The sequence below is a fragment of the Centruroides vittatus genome, unplaced genomic scaffold (genome assembly GCF_030686945.1).
Source record: "Centruroides vittatus isolate TY-2023 unplaced genomic scaffold, ASM3068694v2 contig_738, whole genome shotgun sequence".
Lineage (NCBI taxonomy): Eukaryota > Metazoa > Arthropoda > Arachnida > Scorpiones > Buthidae > Centruroides > Centruroides vittatus.
Genome location: NW_027122474.1, coordinates 1,513,032 through 1,531,650, shown reverse-complemented (window position 1 = coordinate 1,531,650; position 18,619 = coordinate 1,513,032). Strand labels below are relative to the sequence as shown.

The 18,619-nt window shown below is 27.9% G+C and overlaps 1 protein-coding gene across 1 annotated transcript; it reads right to left on the bottom strand.

Moving 5' to 3' along the window:
* Positions 1-296: 296 nt before the first annotated feature.
* Positions 297-18,253, bottom strand: Vps29 (vacuolar protein sorting 29). Its single transcript, XM_067277177.1, has 4 exons — positions 18,109-18,253; positions 10,724-10,915; positions 961-1,196; positions 297-611 (listed from the first exon to the last, which is right to left on the bottom strand). Exons 1-4 carry the CDS (start codon positions 18,109-18,111, stop codon positions 494-496), a joined length of 549 nt encoding a protein of 182 aa, XP_067133278.1. The 5' UTR covers positions 18,112-18,253; the 3' UTR covers positions 297-493.
* Positions 18,254-18,619: the final 366 nt, after the last annotated feature.

Genomic DNA, 18,619 nt, shown 5'->3' with positions numbered 1-18,619 from the left:
AGTATAAACATTTGAACAATGTAGATTAAAATGATAATAGATGATTTTTTTTATAACATTTTTATTTACAGAGTATAATTTTATAAGAATAACTTTAAGAAATATTCATTGACAAAAATAAAATTATTGTATTCAGCATTACTTAAAAAGATCTGTTATAAAAAAATTAAATACTACTGGCAACAATTTTATATTATTCAAATTCCTAATTTGGATCATCTCAAATTATCAACATCATTTATAAACTTTCAATTAGAAAAGTATGCCTAATTTTTAATTATTTGTTAATATTACAATTTGTAAGTAAGAGAAAATTTTTAATTCAAATTTTATACATTATTTCTTGACTAAATAACAAATAGAAATGCAATGATAATTTGTATTCTTTCCATTTCTTGATTTCACAACTGAAAAATGTTGAAAAATTACAATATACAGATAAATATAACCACAATAATACATAAAAATATCGGGATGTAAACCCAGAATGATATTATGATTTTTTGTATTCTATTCTTTCAACTTTCACTTCATCTACAATCAGCTGATACACATATGTGACAACTGTAGAAGACTGAATATCCATAAGAACAAAAGATGGAATGATATTGCTGAAATATAAATATTAATTTAGTAATATTGAACTTTTGTATTTAATATTAAAATATTAAATATTTGTTTAAGATAAAAATCCTAACTTTATAATTACAATTAATTAATAATTTTTATGAAATTTAAAATGTTAACAATTAAAATTATGTAACTGATTTATATGAGCCAAAGACAAGCAAATTGTATATGTAATATAATATGTTTATTATTTCTTTATTCAATATCCAAATGTGTCTAAAATTTGTAATAAATTGATAAATAGTCATCATAAATAAATATTTATTGCTATCAAGGTAATGAAATATTAGAATGATATAATTTATTAAAATGTTAAAAATATTTACTAACCTTTCTAATGGGCTATATGCTCCAGTAGCAGATCCAGGATTAATATAAAATTTATTCTCGTGTTCGTATGCTTCAAATTTGTGTGTGTGTCCAGATATGAGAATATCTACATCTAGCTGCCTCTGAACTAAAGCCAAACTATCTGCATCTCCCCAAGGCACAATCTGATGTCCATGACATAATCCTATTCGAAACTGACCAACTGTGACAACCTTTTGTTCTGGATAATTTAAATTCTGAAAAATTATAATTTAAAAATTTGTAAAGTGAAATGTTTTAAAAATATTCTTATATTGTACTTGGTTTTCTGATTACACATATTTGTCAAACGTAATTTGCAATCAGGAAGCTAAATACAATGGCAAATATCTTATTTCCTTGATTCTAAGGCATACATTTTTGTACTTATTTTTACTTGTCTAAAACAGATTTGTCTTAAATCAATGAAATTTTCTATTTGTTGCTCTAAACAACAATCAGAAGTCATCACCAACAAACCAAGTGGTGAATTATGTACCAGTCAGAGACATTTTCAGTTATACTATTCAACAATCACATTAATTCAAATGAGCTTTACTGCTAACAAATGTTTAATTTAAACTCCTTTGTAACACCTAAAATACTTTCAAGATGGCATTATGATCCAGAATTAAAATGAATAGCTATATATATGCAGAAGAGTATAGAAATAGAGATATGTTAGCTGTTTTGTGGCATTTCTTTCTAATTTAAGAAATCTTAATAAAATTAAAATTTGATTTCAAACCCATGATGCATTTTACAAAGAAATACAATAATAATAAATGATAATATATAAATATATGATAATTTTAGATAATTAAATGCTAAATGCCAAAAGCAATGAACACATTACATATATTATACAATATAAACTACATATAAGCTGTATTCTGAATGTTATGACAACTGGCTGATAGAGTTTATGATAGTGCCACTGCCTCAACCAGTTATCTTTTTCCAGTATTCAGAATTTTTTCAAACTTGCATAAGCAATTGATAAAAAGAAATATTTATAAAAGTTAAAAATTCAAGTACTATAGCTTTACATAAGAAATTGTGGTAAATGTTTACCTTGATAGACCCAACGGAAGCTTTTTCAGAATCTCGACATGTGCCAGATGAATTACAATGTAGGTGGTGCAGATTAAAAGTTTTTATTAATATGCAAAATTTCGAGTTTGAGATTATTTGCTGCTAATATGTGTTGGTGAGAATTTATAACAGTTTTATGAATTTTGAAACTTTATTGGTTTTTATAGAATTTACAACCGTAATTAATACAACCGTATATTATTATTAATACAACCATAGTTGTATTAATAGTAATATAACCAAATAATTTCAGAAATTGAGAAAAATTTAGAAGAATTTTGGAAAAAGTGCACTTCAATGGATTTTTTTTGTATGACAATATCAGTAAGTAACGAAATTTAGATTCATTGCTTATGATATCTGTAAGTAACAAATCTAAATTTAAAGTTGGCAATCCAGGAAAAATAGCTGAAATTGATGAAAATGTATTTAGTAAAATAAATAATGAAAAAGTAAGGATTTTTAAGAGAATTTTTTGGGTTGTTGGAAGCATATATTGGCAAGATAATGCATGCTGTGTATGCAAAGTGTATGACAGACCAGATTGCTGCACTTCAGTTAGGTTAGGTTAGGTGTGCCTACTGCCTCGGAACCCAGCAAACAGAAGAAAGGAATACCTAAGGAAAAAAAAAAAAAGCATCTACTAAAAATGTAGTTAACCTAATCTAACCAAACCAACCTAATAATAGAAAAAATACAAGTTTGGAATCATCTAAAAGTGCAGTTAAATCGTGTTTGAAGGAAAACGGTGAATTTTCTACAACTTGTGAAAAAACATGTTCAATGTGTAAAAAAAAGAAAGAGAAATGAAAGTACATAAAAAGTGAGTTTAATATTATTGTTTTTAATACAGTTTATTGTAATAATTGCACTATAATGTACAGTCAAACCTGTTTTTATGCGGTGAATAGGGACCGCATTAAAAAAAGTCTCACGTAGAAAATAACTCGAAACAGTACGAAATAACTAGGAATTGCTTTTTTAACTCCTTGGGCCTTTTTCTGTAACACCTAATGGGGAAAAAAATCCTCTAAGAATTTTAATTTTTATATTAATTAATTATTTCCACTTAAATACGAATCTAACATTAAAAAGTTAAAAGTAATCGTTAAATAATGATTTTATTTGATAAATATAGCTGCAGGAAGTGTTATTTCATTTAACAAGGCATAAAATTTCACACCTGCAGTCTAAAGCTGGAGGGAAGCTAACTTACCCCATCTGTTCAAATATAACATAATATTTATGGTTTTTATGCTATTAAAATAAGATGGGACCGAAATAAACGTATGAAAAAAAAATTTTACTGAATAAAAAATGAAAAAACCTGCTGATGTCATAGAAAACAACCAATAGAGTTTTTAAAAATTTTACAGGAGTCAATTATGTTCCAATTTGATTGAAATTTTCATATACCACACAAAAAAAATCACACAAAACAAATCGCACAAATAAAAATCGCACAGAAAAAGACCGCACAGAAACAGGTTTGACTGTATTTAGTTTTTGTATATTTTGCTGGTCGCCATCTTGTTTATGGACTTTGCGTTCACAAAGAAGATGGCAACCAAAAATGTGGCCGTTGGGTCTACCGTGGTAAAAATTTACTGAAGTTGTACTTCTTTCAGTGTTAAACTTATTCCTTTGATGAATTAAACAAGTACTTTTGACATTTCAGAATGTCTTCCTCAGGCGAAAAAAGAATACAGAAAATTCGAACCTTGATTTTAAATCTCTTCATCTTATGTAATATAAAAACATTTTAAACCTAAATGTGTTAGTTTTAAACCTACATGTGCAATAAAGCTTTGATTTAAATTTAAAACAAATATAGAAAGTGTTATCAATATATAAAATGTAAACGAGCAATTATGCCAGGCTGCAATCTTTAATCATATTTTAAATTTAAAATATATGCTCTCCACCTCAAATTAGTGGCAGCTTGCCTCTGTACCTCATACTTTTCCCTTAACAATAGAGTCGGGCCAGTCATCTACATACCACCTTTCGGGAGAAAATTTCTGAACCGAAATAACATGACTTCTGGTTTGCATCAGAAGTTCATATATAGTTAATCAGGACCACCACTCCTAAGCTTCCCATATCTAATCTCAGATTTCATCTATCTAACTCAGTTCTTGAGATTAAGGAAAGACAGACGGACAGATGAACAGGAAATTTATAGGTACACAATTTTTTCTAATTGCAGTCCAATAAAGTAAAAATTATAAATACATATGAATAATTTATGTTAACATTATATATTATAATATTAACAATAAATTGTCAAGCAGAGAGTTACCTGAAAGACAGAATATCAAAGTGATTGGGAATGCCACAGCCAAAGTATTAAAACTTCACCTTAGGAGCCTAGACACTAGGGTAGTTATAGTGAGAAGACTCACAGTGTATGACTTAATAAAAAACCCAAAAGAACTGTTATGTAGAGACCAGGCTAGCAGGTTTATAGCATTCCAGTTAAGTACAAAGACACCAGAATGACTAAATATTACATAGAACTTGCCACTTGCTGTCAGTTAGGCTAAGGAAACATGTGAAAGTTATTTTCAACAGAACACATATGGTACTTGCAGAAGAAATGATCATGAATAGAATCATTTTTTTATAGTAAAATTTAAGTTGTTTCCTAATTAAAGTTTATTATTAAATTACTGCATTTTATTTCTTATACTTGTCATTTCTATTTAATTTGAATTTGATATAAATGAAGTAAATTACAATAAATTTATAGATAACTGTTACAAAAAGAGCTGGTTATCTTCATCCTGGATTAAATATAACAAACAATTATAAAAATCAATACTAATATTTATTTTAACTTGACAAATAAAGTATGAATGAGAAGTACACAAATAGGTTTTTTTTAATGTTAAAAATAAGTATGAACTTTTATATCGTCAGTGTATTAAATTATAGCAGTAATATAGCCAAATTTAATCTGCCAAACAATTGCCAGATTAGATTTGGCTATATTACTGCTATTATTAAAAATTAAATGCTAAGTAACAGTGGGAGTAACAGACTGTGGGCACTGAGTGGTACTCCAGATGGTACTGTGAATAACCAGTTTGATTATATCTAAATCAATAGTTCTGGAAACAAAGATCAGAGGAAAGTCCAGGTCACATAACTGGCAATGCAGCCTCACAGTATATGGCAGCTGTAGGTTCAAGGTCCACTCTGGGCTGATTCTTTTCTTCCAGAACCTTCTGAATTAATTAATAAATATTTAATTTAATTTTAATTATTAAATTTAATAATAAATGATCTTTAACACCTACCTCTAAGCCATATTACTTAGCATTTAATTAATAATAATAGCAGTAATATAGTCCGATCAAATCCAACTTTAATACAACTATCAGGCTTAGAGAATGTCTATTTAAATCATGACATGACAGAATGTGCAGAATAAATTCATACACTATCGTTTTCTTTTCAAATAAAAGATCATCTATATGCTTAGGTTCATTAGTATATATTGCTAAAATAGTATACTAGACTATTATATACTGAATTTAGAATCTACTAAGTTGCCAGTGGCTAGTTAATATACAATATAAAATCTTTCTTATCTGTTAACAAATTTTATTTGCATATTTGATCATCAATTGTAAATCATTTAATAAAGAAATTTTGACTTTTAATCTATAGAAAGAACAACTATTAAAGATGTTTGCTTAGCCAGAAGTTGAAGTAAAAAGCTTTAAACTCCTAAATGACAGAAGGTTCTGATTTTCATTACTATAACAAAATCATCACTTGAAATTGCTAAGATTTTGCAATCTTAGCATTTTTAAGCAATGATTGCAAAGATGTTTGTTAACAATCAACTTTGTAATACATACATCTTTCGACTGTTAGAGAAAAATATTTTTCAAGTTTTGTCAGAACTAAAATTTATAACTTATTAGTTCTGACAAGAAGAAAAACATAGGTAATTATATCCACATATTCCTTCTAAGAATATTTATTACAAAGAAGAGATATGTGTAACTGAAGATAAGTGCTATAGATACTCAAAATGCATGTCATTGAAAAAATGAAATAAAGTTGTTGCATCAAGTCTAGTGTTGGTTCTGTCTTCTCTTAGAACAAACAAAATATTAATAAAAAGAATGAGATAGCCATGCAAATTTCAAAATACAATAACTAAATAGTAATACAATACAGTATATCTGTCTAAAACAGATTGTTTGGATTTAATATAGTTATTGCGCTTAGAGACATTTATATTTCTATAAAACAGATCTAGAAAACAGGAACCTACTTAAATGAAAAATAAGTCTTGGAAGGGAGCAATCTGTTATGTAAAATAATAATATAAGGAAGACACTTGTCTAATGTAGAAACAAATGTTTCTGAAAACCAATTGTCTAACATTATCTGGGTACAGTAGAATCTTTCAGAATAGTAACAAATGAATTCTAAATCAAAATGCTATAAGTTGTGGGCTTAGACCCTGATTGACTCCTCAGTAATGAGAATTTAAACCATTTGTTTTCTTTCTTAAGATTGTACTTTGTCTGAAAGATAACTTACACTACAATGTTGTTGTTCACAACTCTAGTAAAGTTAACTTATTTCCCAGTAGTAATAAATATTTAAAAAATATAAGCTATTTTTAGGGAAGTATATTACATATGTTAAAAATCTAAAGAAATAATTACTGAAAAATAATAATAATAAAATCAATTTGAAGCATTCATATTTCTCATAAACAAAAGCTATCAAGCAATTACAGTAAAATATTTTAAGGCAAAATGCTTCCATTTTTCCATATCAGGCAGATAAAACACACCTATGTCACCTAGCAAAATTATTAGAACTAGCCAAAATTCAGTATGTATTACTGACACAAGAACAAAAACAAATTTCTATGAACAATTATTCTTACAGACAATATAAGAATAATTTTTAAATAAACACTAAAATATAAATTTTTAACTTAACTTATTTATTCATCATATCCAGTTTTGGTTACTTTACTGTCTAATTTAAAATACATTAATGAATTAGGTGCTGATTAGCAAACAGGACTTTGTTGGGAATAGAGAATTAAAAATACATTTCATTGATAATTGTTTTTGGATAATAGATTTCACATAGCTTTTATTCCTTTTTGTGCACTATATACACATTTCAATATTTACAAGATGTCTCTGAAGCCTAAAAAACATTTATGCTGGAAGAGAAGGTAAATTAGAAATGCTATGTATTGCAAGAGAAGCAGTGCAAATGCAACATTGTTTTCAACTTTCCTCTTTTTCTACATTAATAAAAACAATCCTTTATTGAATGGCAATGTACCAAAGGAAAAATACTGTACAGTAACATTCAATTTTAGACAGTTTTACTATATGAAATTGAACTTCAGAACATAAAAATAGCTAATTGGTATCACCATGTGATCAATCAACAACAGAATTGGTATAAATATCAATAATCACTGATAAATTTGCTTTATGAAAATAGGATCAGACAAACTAAGATAATCCAATTTATTTTGAAAGACTCAGTTAGTCCATAAACATTGCAGAGTAACTACAAACATTAATAATGAAGAAAAAGTAGAGAATATAACAAAAGTAGTAGGTGCAGCAGCAGCAGGGGACTGTATATTGGACTAAGTCCAATTTACAGGAAATTAAATATTATGATAATGACTACCATGTCACCCATATATGGATGATGGAGCTTTTTTATCCTAGGCTTTGTCACCCAAATTTGGGTGATGGCTTTAACTACTATTTAGGTTTTGCCATCCACATATGGGTGATGTTACGTGTTATTTCCTATTACATTTCAAATCTATGACCTAAGCTGACCCATTTTTTAAATGTTAAATGCATAAATTTTTTTCTTTATTTAAATTGTTAAAAAAATTTTCTGTACTTAATGTTATCTATAATATAGACTGTATAAACATTTATTTTGCTTCATACATATGATTGGTTCATTGAAAAAATGAAAATACATATGACATACTTTTATACAATTGAAATAAAATTACAATTTTCAAGTACTAATAAATTTTGATATGTATATATATAACTTCTTTTTGTATGTACTTCTTCAAAGCACTTCTGGCTTTGTGTCAATGAATCACAATATTTATAAACCTTTGTTGTGTTTCTCTGCCTATATGTATACCCTTTACTCTGTCATTTTAACAACACAGTTTACATGCTCTTCTTACTTTTTTTACCAACTTTGTACAAATTCTTCATGATGTACACATTGTTGCCTATTGGTTATCATAAGAGATTCTTTTTTTCTCAGGTTTCAGATATGAAGCAGTTATTAATTCTCTGAACTTAGTTATTTTTATGATTTTCCATGTTGTTTATATGAATATTATGTTAACAATAGTCATTCCAAATAAGAATTATTACTTTATTTTTACTACAATTTTTTTATATATATGAGTGAAATCCTGAAAAACAGAAATAATAAAAAAAGTGTCATCTGCAAATGAGTGATGTGGCTACAGATGTTGTACACAAATACAAATATCTGTTAATATTTACTGAAATGCACAAAAAAAACCGGATATTAATTTCTTGAATAAGTTTTTAGGTCCTGGGTGAAATTTTACCAATTTTGGCATGGCAGTCAATGTATTAAAATAAAAATAAACGTTTTACAAAAATAATAAAATAGGCTAATTACATTGATATTTGATACCATTATATAGCAACACTAGTATACTAAAACAGAACTGATTTGTGAGTTCAAGTTGGAACTCTATAATATATCATAATTTTATTATAAGATAGAAGAAAGTATTTAAGATCTGAATGTTTAAATTATACACTCAAACCTGTTTTTGTGCGATTTTTTATTTGTGCGGTATAGTTGGTGACTAGTCTCGTGCTTTGTAGTGTCTGCATATACCAGCATGGAAAGGGTTAACCCTTTCCATGCTGGTATACGCCCTTAGGCGTATCTCACGTGACTTGCCATTAATTCGTGTTGTGAGATTCACCTTTAGGCATAATTAATCAAAAAATTCGATTAATTTGCATTATATTCAAGTTTTCTGTGATCTTAGCTTTGATTTGTTCTTCTGTAGGTTGATTGACTTTGTTTAAGCCAATAAGTGTTTTGTTACCACCTCTGGGCAATAAATATTTCAGTAAAAAGGACTGCATTCTACAGCAAATAAAAAATCTCACAAAAAAGACTGCACAAAAACAGGTTTGAGTGTATTTTCTACATGAGACTTTTTTTATGCGGTCCCTATTCACTGCATAAAAAAAATTACTTTTTAATTGTGTTGCAAAAACTATTTTTATAGATATTTGTGAAGTTTCGTGTGATTTTTTTAATGTGTTTTCTTTTATGAGTCCCTATCCACTGCACAAAACAGGTTTGAGTGTATATATAAATTATCATTTTGTAAATATTTGACTGTTTATTTTGATTGTGTTTAATTATGGGAATTTTTTTCAAATAAAAGCCTAAAATTTTTTGTTTTTTTTTTCAGTAACTTACATCACACACAGAATTCTTATTGATATAGACTTTATTGTTGGATGTGGATGTGCATTTAGAGTCTTTATGACCCTCTTTTCAGTCCTTATTTTCTATAAGATCTTATCAAAACAAATAATAGTTATAAATTACATCACATATGTTTACAGATAATATTTACAAAAAATTTTTTCTGCTTACATTAGCTGATTGTTGAATACAAATTGAAATTAAAAATTGTGTAATTAACTGGATAGATCATAAAAATTTGCTTAAAGGCACTGTATAAACTAAAATTGAAATAGATAATTTTAAACAAAAATAATAAATAAAATTATCTATTTCAATTTTAGTTTATACAGTGCCTTTAAGCAAATTTTTATGATCTATCCAGTTAATTACACAATTTTTAATTTCAATTTGTATTCAACAATCAGCTAATGTAAGCAGAAAAAATTTTTTGTAAATATTATCTGTAAACATATGTGATGTAATTTATAACTATTATTTGTTTTGATAAGATCTTATAGAAAATAAGGACTGAAAAAGAGAGGATCATTAAGACTCGAAATGCACATCCACATCCAATAATAAAGTCTATATCAATAAGAGTTCCTTGTGTGATATATGTCACTGAAAAAAAAACAAACAAAAATTTTAGGCTTAAGAAAAATTCTACAGAAACTAGTAATGGAAATGATCAATTAAAGTGTTTAATTATGGTATAATATTATATTGTTTCAATTTAAAATACAATAATGATCTTTACGGCAAATAAAAATATGACCCTTAAGTTCAAAATGAGTCATATTGATGTTAAGTACCATATTAAAATAAAATAAAAGAATGTCTTTTTAGCTAAGTATAAATGACACATTAATTTTTATTTAGATTTGATAAAATGACTGGGACAACAAGTAAAAGCCTAGAAAATATAGTGTCTTCTCACTTCTAGTAAGAAGTGAGAAGACACTATATAAAATTTACACAAATTCTCCAATATTACTTTGAATAGTGTCTTCTCACTTCTTACTAGAAGTAAGAAGACACTATTCAAAGTAAATTCTATTGGAGAATTTGTGTAAATTTTCTAATTTTATTTTGTTTTGAAAATAATAATTAGTTATATTATGAAATAAAAAATATAACAAACCTCATCAAAATCTCCCCTCACAACATGAACATCACTTGCAAGTGTCTTCAAATAATCAAGTGATTCCTTAGTACACAAATTTCCTGTACATAATATATGCTGAATCCGTCCAGGAACTAATAACTTCTTAAACTTAATAGGTAAACTGTGGCATCTGTGTGGAATATGAAGATCTCCCAAAACAAGAACCAACTGCAATTTAATTTAAAACATGAAAAATTAAATAATCGTTTCATTTAATATAAAAAATATCACAGCAGAAAATTTTTATTTTACTATTTTATGACATTTAGCTATTTTAAGATAAATTTTTCAAAATTATTCAACTGTACAAATATTCAATATTCAAATATTCTGTTTAATATCAGTACTTTATCATTATAGACAAAAAAATTACATGATATTAACATACTATTGTATATTAACAATAATTGCATATTTACCTCTCAAAATAAATAAAAAAGTTATCTTTATATTTTAGAAAGCTTTATTAAATACAAAAACCATTTTCATAGTGTCTGAAAGTTAATTTTCTCCCCCTCTTTCCACCCTGTGGGCACTAAGAGAGCCTTTTCCATAGTCATCATAAACTCAACCAAACCCACAATGGAGCAGCTGGTGAGAAATAGGGCTTGACATATTTGGAAGAGACCACCTGTGAAAAATTGCTGGGGTTGCTCTAATTTAATTCCAAGTACATAGTAGAAGGCTGATGCCTTAACCATCCTGGTCATCTCTAAAATAGCTTTAATAAATTATTTTGGTTTAACCAATAATAACTAGATTGGAATAATTATAACATTGTTGACTATTGTCCATTTGTAGTAATGAGAAGTGTGAAAAGTATTATAAATTTTTGGAAACAGCTGTAACATTCCCAAAGACATTATAATCATTTTTTATAATGAAAATATTTGATGTATATAAACTGAACCCATCATATTTGAATTGTGTGTGGTCATTAGTATTGTAATAAAATTATTATTATATCTTGTAATTAATGTGTACAATGAAAAATTTTGTTACATTTTTAATCATTATTTTCAAATTAAACTTTAACAGGATGGTTTCACATTCAGAATATTTCATAAATTCTATTTTACTAGTATACATGTTCACATAATTGGGTGGAATGAAAATAAAACTCTTCATAAGTCAGAAAGCCTTTTGTCTGTGATCAAAGTTCAATGATGATTGAACATAGTTTTTTGCATATATCTACAATTCGGCAAGGCTGACATCACGATGAAGCCAGAATTTTGAAATTCGATTTACAGGCCGAGATATTCCAGGTCAAATTTCTTGATGTAAACCATACAAGAGAATTGCCAGTTGTAAGCCTGTCATGCACTTCATCTCAATCAAGTTTACAATTGCTGTTAATTTACATTGATGCTTAAAGCAACTTTTTATTTTAATCTTTATTATATGTCGATGATGTGATGAAATTATCTTTTGAAAACTTGCACATGTCTTTGTTCACACACATGCATATTTTAACAGGTTGCTGGAGTTGATACATTGCTGACTGCATATATGGGTGTTTTAAACATTTCTTGACATTTCTGAAGGCTATGACTGGATATGCACGTTTTCCCTACCTATGGGTTTTAAACTGCTTTAGACAAAACATTAGAAATATATTACAATACAGGTACTCATCACTTTACGACCTATCTGCTTAACGACCACTCGCACTTACGACCAATCGAGTTTCAACCTGCAATTTGAGGAATCCCCTTCTCAGCTTGAGTGTTGGTCAGTGGCAAATAGTGACATGCGCACTAAGCATACTATAATAAGGCTAATAGCGTACTATAATAGTCTTTTTATGAATAAATTTGAAGTTTGTTGCATAATTTGTATAATTTTACAATGATCCTGTATTCTTAGCGCAAGCTCCTCGCTTATTGACCAATTCGCTTAACAACGTAGTCGTCGGAACGGAACTTGGTTGTAAAGTGAGGAGTACCTGTATTTGTGACAGAAAAATCTGTCGCAAAGCTCAGTTTTCTTTTCCTAGAAAATACTTAGTAATGATGTAATTCATTATTAAATCATGAAAATATTTTATGATATTTAATATATCAAATTTTTTTGCGATTATTAATAATGAGCCATACATGTATTAGGGCAGCAGTTCCCAACCTTTTTTTGACCAGAGACCACTTTGATTTCATTGTTGTTAGCAGGGACCACAAGGTTTAAGAAAAATAAACTGTGTCAATCTAAAAATAAACTTTAATCAGAACTTTTAACATAAGTAATCATTAAACTCAAGAGTAACATGCTTTAACAGTACTATTATAATAGAAAACACAACATTTTTAGTAAAAATTGAATTCAGTTTGTATCAATGTAGGAATAATAATTTTAAATGAATAAAAGTTTTAAACCTTTCATGGACCATATTTTAGCTCTTGTGGACCACTGGTTGGGAACCATTGTATTAGGGTGTCCACATTAGAATATGCTATGAATGTAAGATTTTTGTTTTGGTCACCAAAAATTTTTAATATATTTAATATAAAATAAATGGTAAATTTTCATATTTGCACTGTAAAGATAAGATTTAATCGATATTTATAGAGAAAAATTTTCTGAGAAGTCCAAGCATAACAATTATGTTTTCTTGTTGGTATATTATACCAACAAGAAAGCTGTTATACATAATAAAAAAAGATCATCATCAAGAAAATAAAAATGATCTGGATCAATGTTCCGCAACCAGTGTGCTGTCACAATGTGAAAGCACACTTTTACATCTATTAATTGTCGGGATTTATTTATATATTTTTATCACAGTTGCTATGTTTCTTATGCTTGTATTTCATTCTCTGCCGCAGCACTGATGAAATATGATGACATTTGTTTATTCTTTATTACAAGCCATGCATTTTTACATATTTTAAGAAATTAAATGAAAAATAAATTTGCTCACAGGTGTTGATGTTTATTTAATAATAATAAGAATGATGAAAATAATAATAATAGGTTAGTGGCATTACGTAATTCTATTACTAGTATCATATCATATGTTTTGAGGGGAATAACATTTTGGTGTGCTGCAAGTAAAAAAAGGTTGTGGAACACTGATCTGGATAACAGTAAACCACTAAAAATAGTTCATTAGATGATTTTTCTTCAAATTGAAACATTTAGCTACTTTTCATAAATGATTTGGATTGTAACAAAAACTAAAAATTGTAGTATACATATATATTTTAATACAGTACTGGACCAAATATCTGACAAGCTTGGGACCAAAAGTGATCCAGATTTCTGGACACAGGCTAGTGAATATACTGTATACTTAAAATATAAAATATAAAGAATGAAACTGTATTTAACACACTGTATGCCAGCAGTCACAATAGACCAGGCATTGTGTAAAACCCTGGTCACACCATATGATTTCCAGCTGCGCAGGTGACTGTGACTGCAATACGTGTGTCTTCACCTGGTCACACATTTTCGCTAGACTTGCAACTCAAAAACACATGACCTTATAATAAACCAATAAAATTACAATAGCTTGTTTTTGACTACTTTTGTGAGTTTACCGACATTTTATGTTTCACTTCAGATTATTTACAAATTTTAACCACTTTTCTTATTAAAATGGCAAGCAGTTCCTTTTCTGGAATGAATAAAAGAAAAAGGTGATAATTTTGTTAGAGCTGACGAGAATATACAAAGAGAAAAATATGAGAAAATGTTCAAGCTGGTTAAAACTTGGCAAAATGAAAATCAACAAGCTAAACAATCTTGCTTTCACCAGCTGATGAATGAATTAAGGCTTTCGGATGCTGAAGGTTATAGGGGATATATCTGTATGGATATAAATACTTTCCAAAGTATTTTAAGGAGGATAACACCCATAATAGTTAAAGAAGATACACATCTTTGAAGTTCTATTTTACCCAGAGAACGTCTTTCATTGACACTTCGTTATTTAGCCACCAGTAAGAATAATACATATTTTGTATTTAATTTATATTTTATGCAATCTTTAAGATTAAAATGGTCATATATAATTTAGGCAAAACATTTTGTAGTTTGGCATACCAATTTAGATATATACCCATAATTCGGTATCAGTCATTATCCCTGAAGTTTTGGATGCTATTTATCAATCTTATAAAAGTGAATATTTGAGGGTAAGTGTTGTTTAGAGGAAAGCTTGAATGATTTAATTCATTTTTAATTGATATATTTTTTCTTTAATATAAGCATTTATTTTATTCAATTGTATATTATTAAAAGTAATCAAACTTTTTAAAATAAATCTAACAATAACTTTTATAAATTCAGATTTGATTTATATCAAATATAACATTTAAATATACTGAAACTGAGTTAATACAAATGCTATAATCAAAATATGTCAACAAATATACAACACAAAGATGTTCTCTGATTGGATGCACATTTGCAATCATCACGAATAGAACAAACCTTTTGTTTTTAGTTGCAGTTGCAGTTATGCCGGTTTTTGAAGGGGGTTTACTAGTTAACAGAAACAGCCGTCGCAGTTGCAGTTGCCTGTGTGGTTGGAAATTGCATGGTGTGAAATTGGCTTAAGACATAGCAACTAAAACATAGGAGCTGCATAGTGAACTATAGCTAAACTACAGCCTGTCAAATTTGCTATTTTTCTGGTAATTTTGAATTTCTGGAAGCTGAATGTTTAATCCAGTACTGTACTTGTTACAATCTACTTCATGTAAATAAATAAATATAATTAAAAATATGATAAATCTAATAAATAAATGTTTTGATACTTTTTAATCTTGTATTATTTGTAATTTTATCAAAACATTTATTTATTTATTTTTTTGAATTAAATCTCATTCAAAAATTTGATTTTACTGATGTAAAGAAACTGGATACAAATGTATTTTGAAATCATGATTTTAAACAGATATGTTATTTGATTATTGTTTATTGCAATAATCAAATAACATATCTGTTTAAAAGCCTGATTTCAAAATACATTTGTATCCGGTTTCTTTACAACTGTACAGTAAACATGTCAAAAAGTAAAAAACAAAATTCTTGCCTGTTAAATTTTCATTTACTGAAGGTAAGACTAGTCTTCTGATCAAAATCTGCTATTTCATCACGACATAAATCCTGTGATGAAATAGCAGATTTGCAGTTTAGAAATAATTTCTAAAAAATGTTGATATCTAGTAATATTGAAAAGTCTCTGCAACAATAATAAAGCTGTATACTCTTGTCAAGTAGCCAAATTAATAACCAGAAAATGTTTCCTATGCCTAACTAGTTGAGATATATTTGACATTTTATACATGTACAATTTTAATATATAGACTCATTCAATACATTATCATTTATTTCTTATTGACAAACTCAAGGACTACCACCTTTTCAGGAGTTACAAAATTTTAAAAACTTGTCAACCATTTCACCAGTTTTAAATTTTTTCCACCACTTCAAATTATTTATCACCACCAATTTTACTTACTTATTAATGCAGGTGCTGATAACCATATCAATTTGGAGTATGGAAACAAAAGTAACATGCTAAGCTGTCACTTAGAAATAGGAATCATTTCTAAATAATTTTTAATGAATAATACCAAATAATACATTTGATCACAGTGCTTAAACAATACTTCATATGTTCTGTCATGTCAACATTTTTATGCTTTATTGAACAAAGATCAAAATGAGAAAAACGTCACCCCAAAAAATCTCCAATCTGGAAATGCTGGGTGGCATTGCATGAAAACTATCTTCAATTCTCAACATCACTTCTTGCTTTCCTGTCCAAACTTTCCACATGACATGATTACATTGATAGGTGTGTGGTATACGGGACTCCCACTGCATGGGAGTTTGACATTCTGCTGTTTTTCGTGAAGCATACTTTGTGATTCAATTTCATGCTGAACATGGAAATAAGGAAACTAGTTTTTATTGCCACTTTAATAAATAACACCAACAAACCTTTATAATTAAATCAGCAAATATATATTTTTTGATATACTTTGACAAGCACTTTTGATCCTAATTGGGATCTGTTTCAGGTCAAAATATTCTATACAAAAATTTGAAATGCTTAAAGAGCAATTATAAATTTTAAAAATCGCTGGAACAATTAAATATTCAAACAAGTATAAAAGTCACAATTGTGTGTTAATATTAAAAATAAACAATAACATAAAATAAAATAAAATAAACCCGAAGCAGATCCCAATTAGGATCGAAAGTGCTTGTCAAAATATATTTAAAAAAATAGGCCTATATTTGCTAGTTTAATTATAAAGGTTTGTTGTTATTTACTATATAACCAGCTATGAGAAGATTTAGACTATAAGACTATAGTTGGCTATTTCCATCATTATTATAATTGGTTTGACAAATTTGTGTGTGAATCAGTTAAAATTCTGTAAAGTGTTCATAGATAATTAATGAAGCCAAATATGTTGTACCCTATTCCTCATCATCAGTCGACTCTACTGTAGGTCAATCATTTCAAATATGTAAAAAAACAAAATCAGTCACAATGACATGCTAGTACTTTACACAAACAAAATCATCAAATCAAAGTGCAGAAATTACTTAATCATCTGTGTACAATGATAACTGTTTTCACACACTAACCTTAATATTAGATATAGTCAACTAGAATTGGCAGACAATTTGGTAGAATTCTATTCTCTTTTATACTTATAAATTGAAATAATAGATTATGGACATAAAAATATCAAGATTTTAAAAGTACGAAACAAATTTCAAAAGTATCTCATTGCCGAAAAGAAAATACCTGCCCAGTTTAGAATTTGCTGTTTGGCACGTCATCATTACAATGACGATCTTCATACAACCGAGACCTTCCACACAGGAGTTTAACTCCCATTTGGTGAGAATTTTAAAGAAGGGGAGGGTCTACATACTCAGTTTATTAATTTCTAACACATAATTAAAACACTTTTTTTTCTTAAGCACGGGCCTGAATACATATTTTTATTAAATGAATTTTAATTTTATAACGAAGCAAAATAAAACAAATCATCAAATTACTCTTCCTTCTGGTATAATGAAGTTTATTTAATAAGCAAGTATTTGTTTATTAAGATAAACATGTATATAAGTGACATAGAGTGAGGGTAGTGTAGAAATCTAAGTGAATGACAGAGAAACTGAAAGAGAAAAATATGTAGGATTAACAAACCATTTTTGATACAATTCTTATTTGTGATTTCATAAAGTGACTAGCAATATTGTGGCATTTATATCGTTATTATTTTGTGGAAATTCGTAGAATATTACTTAATAGCTTCATAGAATAAATCTAAATACACGTAATAATTTAGTTTTATTTTTATTTTACAAACGATTAAAAAGTACTTTACCATTTTCTCCAATTTCCAATTGATTGAGAAACTCCTACTTCTACCAGCGCCACCTTAATTTTTCTCTCAATCTCTCTTCGTAATGATTAATTTTATTTTTTGAGAATATTAATTAATATAAAATCATTATAACTGTAACGACTTAGTTTATCGATAATAATATATATTCGATGTTATTTTTAATTTGTATGTCATACATTTTTTCGGAGGTGGTCCGCTCACCACCCGGCCGCTCCATTATGGGTCTGGCCGAATCCATAATGGGCTTGCTAAAAGAGGCCCTCTTAGTGCCCACAGGCAAAAAGAATTTTTAAAAAAAGTTATTTGTAATTTTACGTTTAACGATAAAATTATCAAATATTTTTAAATCGACGTAAAATCATTTAAAACTTATAATTTTAAAATATTTAACGATGTCCGCTGCAGTATTTTGCAAATTATGATGAAATCAGTTCATAAAATTTTCTCCAAATCTGAAATTCATATATATCATTTTTCTCCCACAGACACA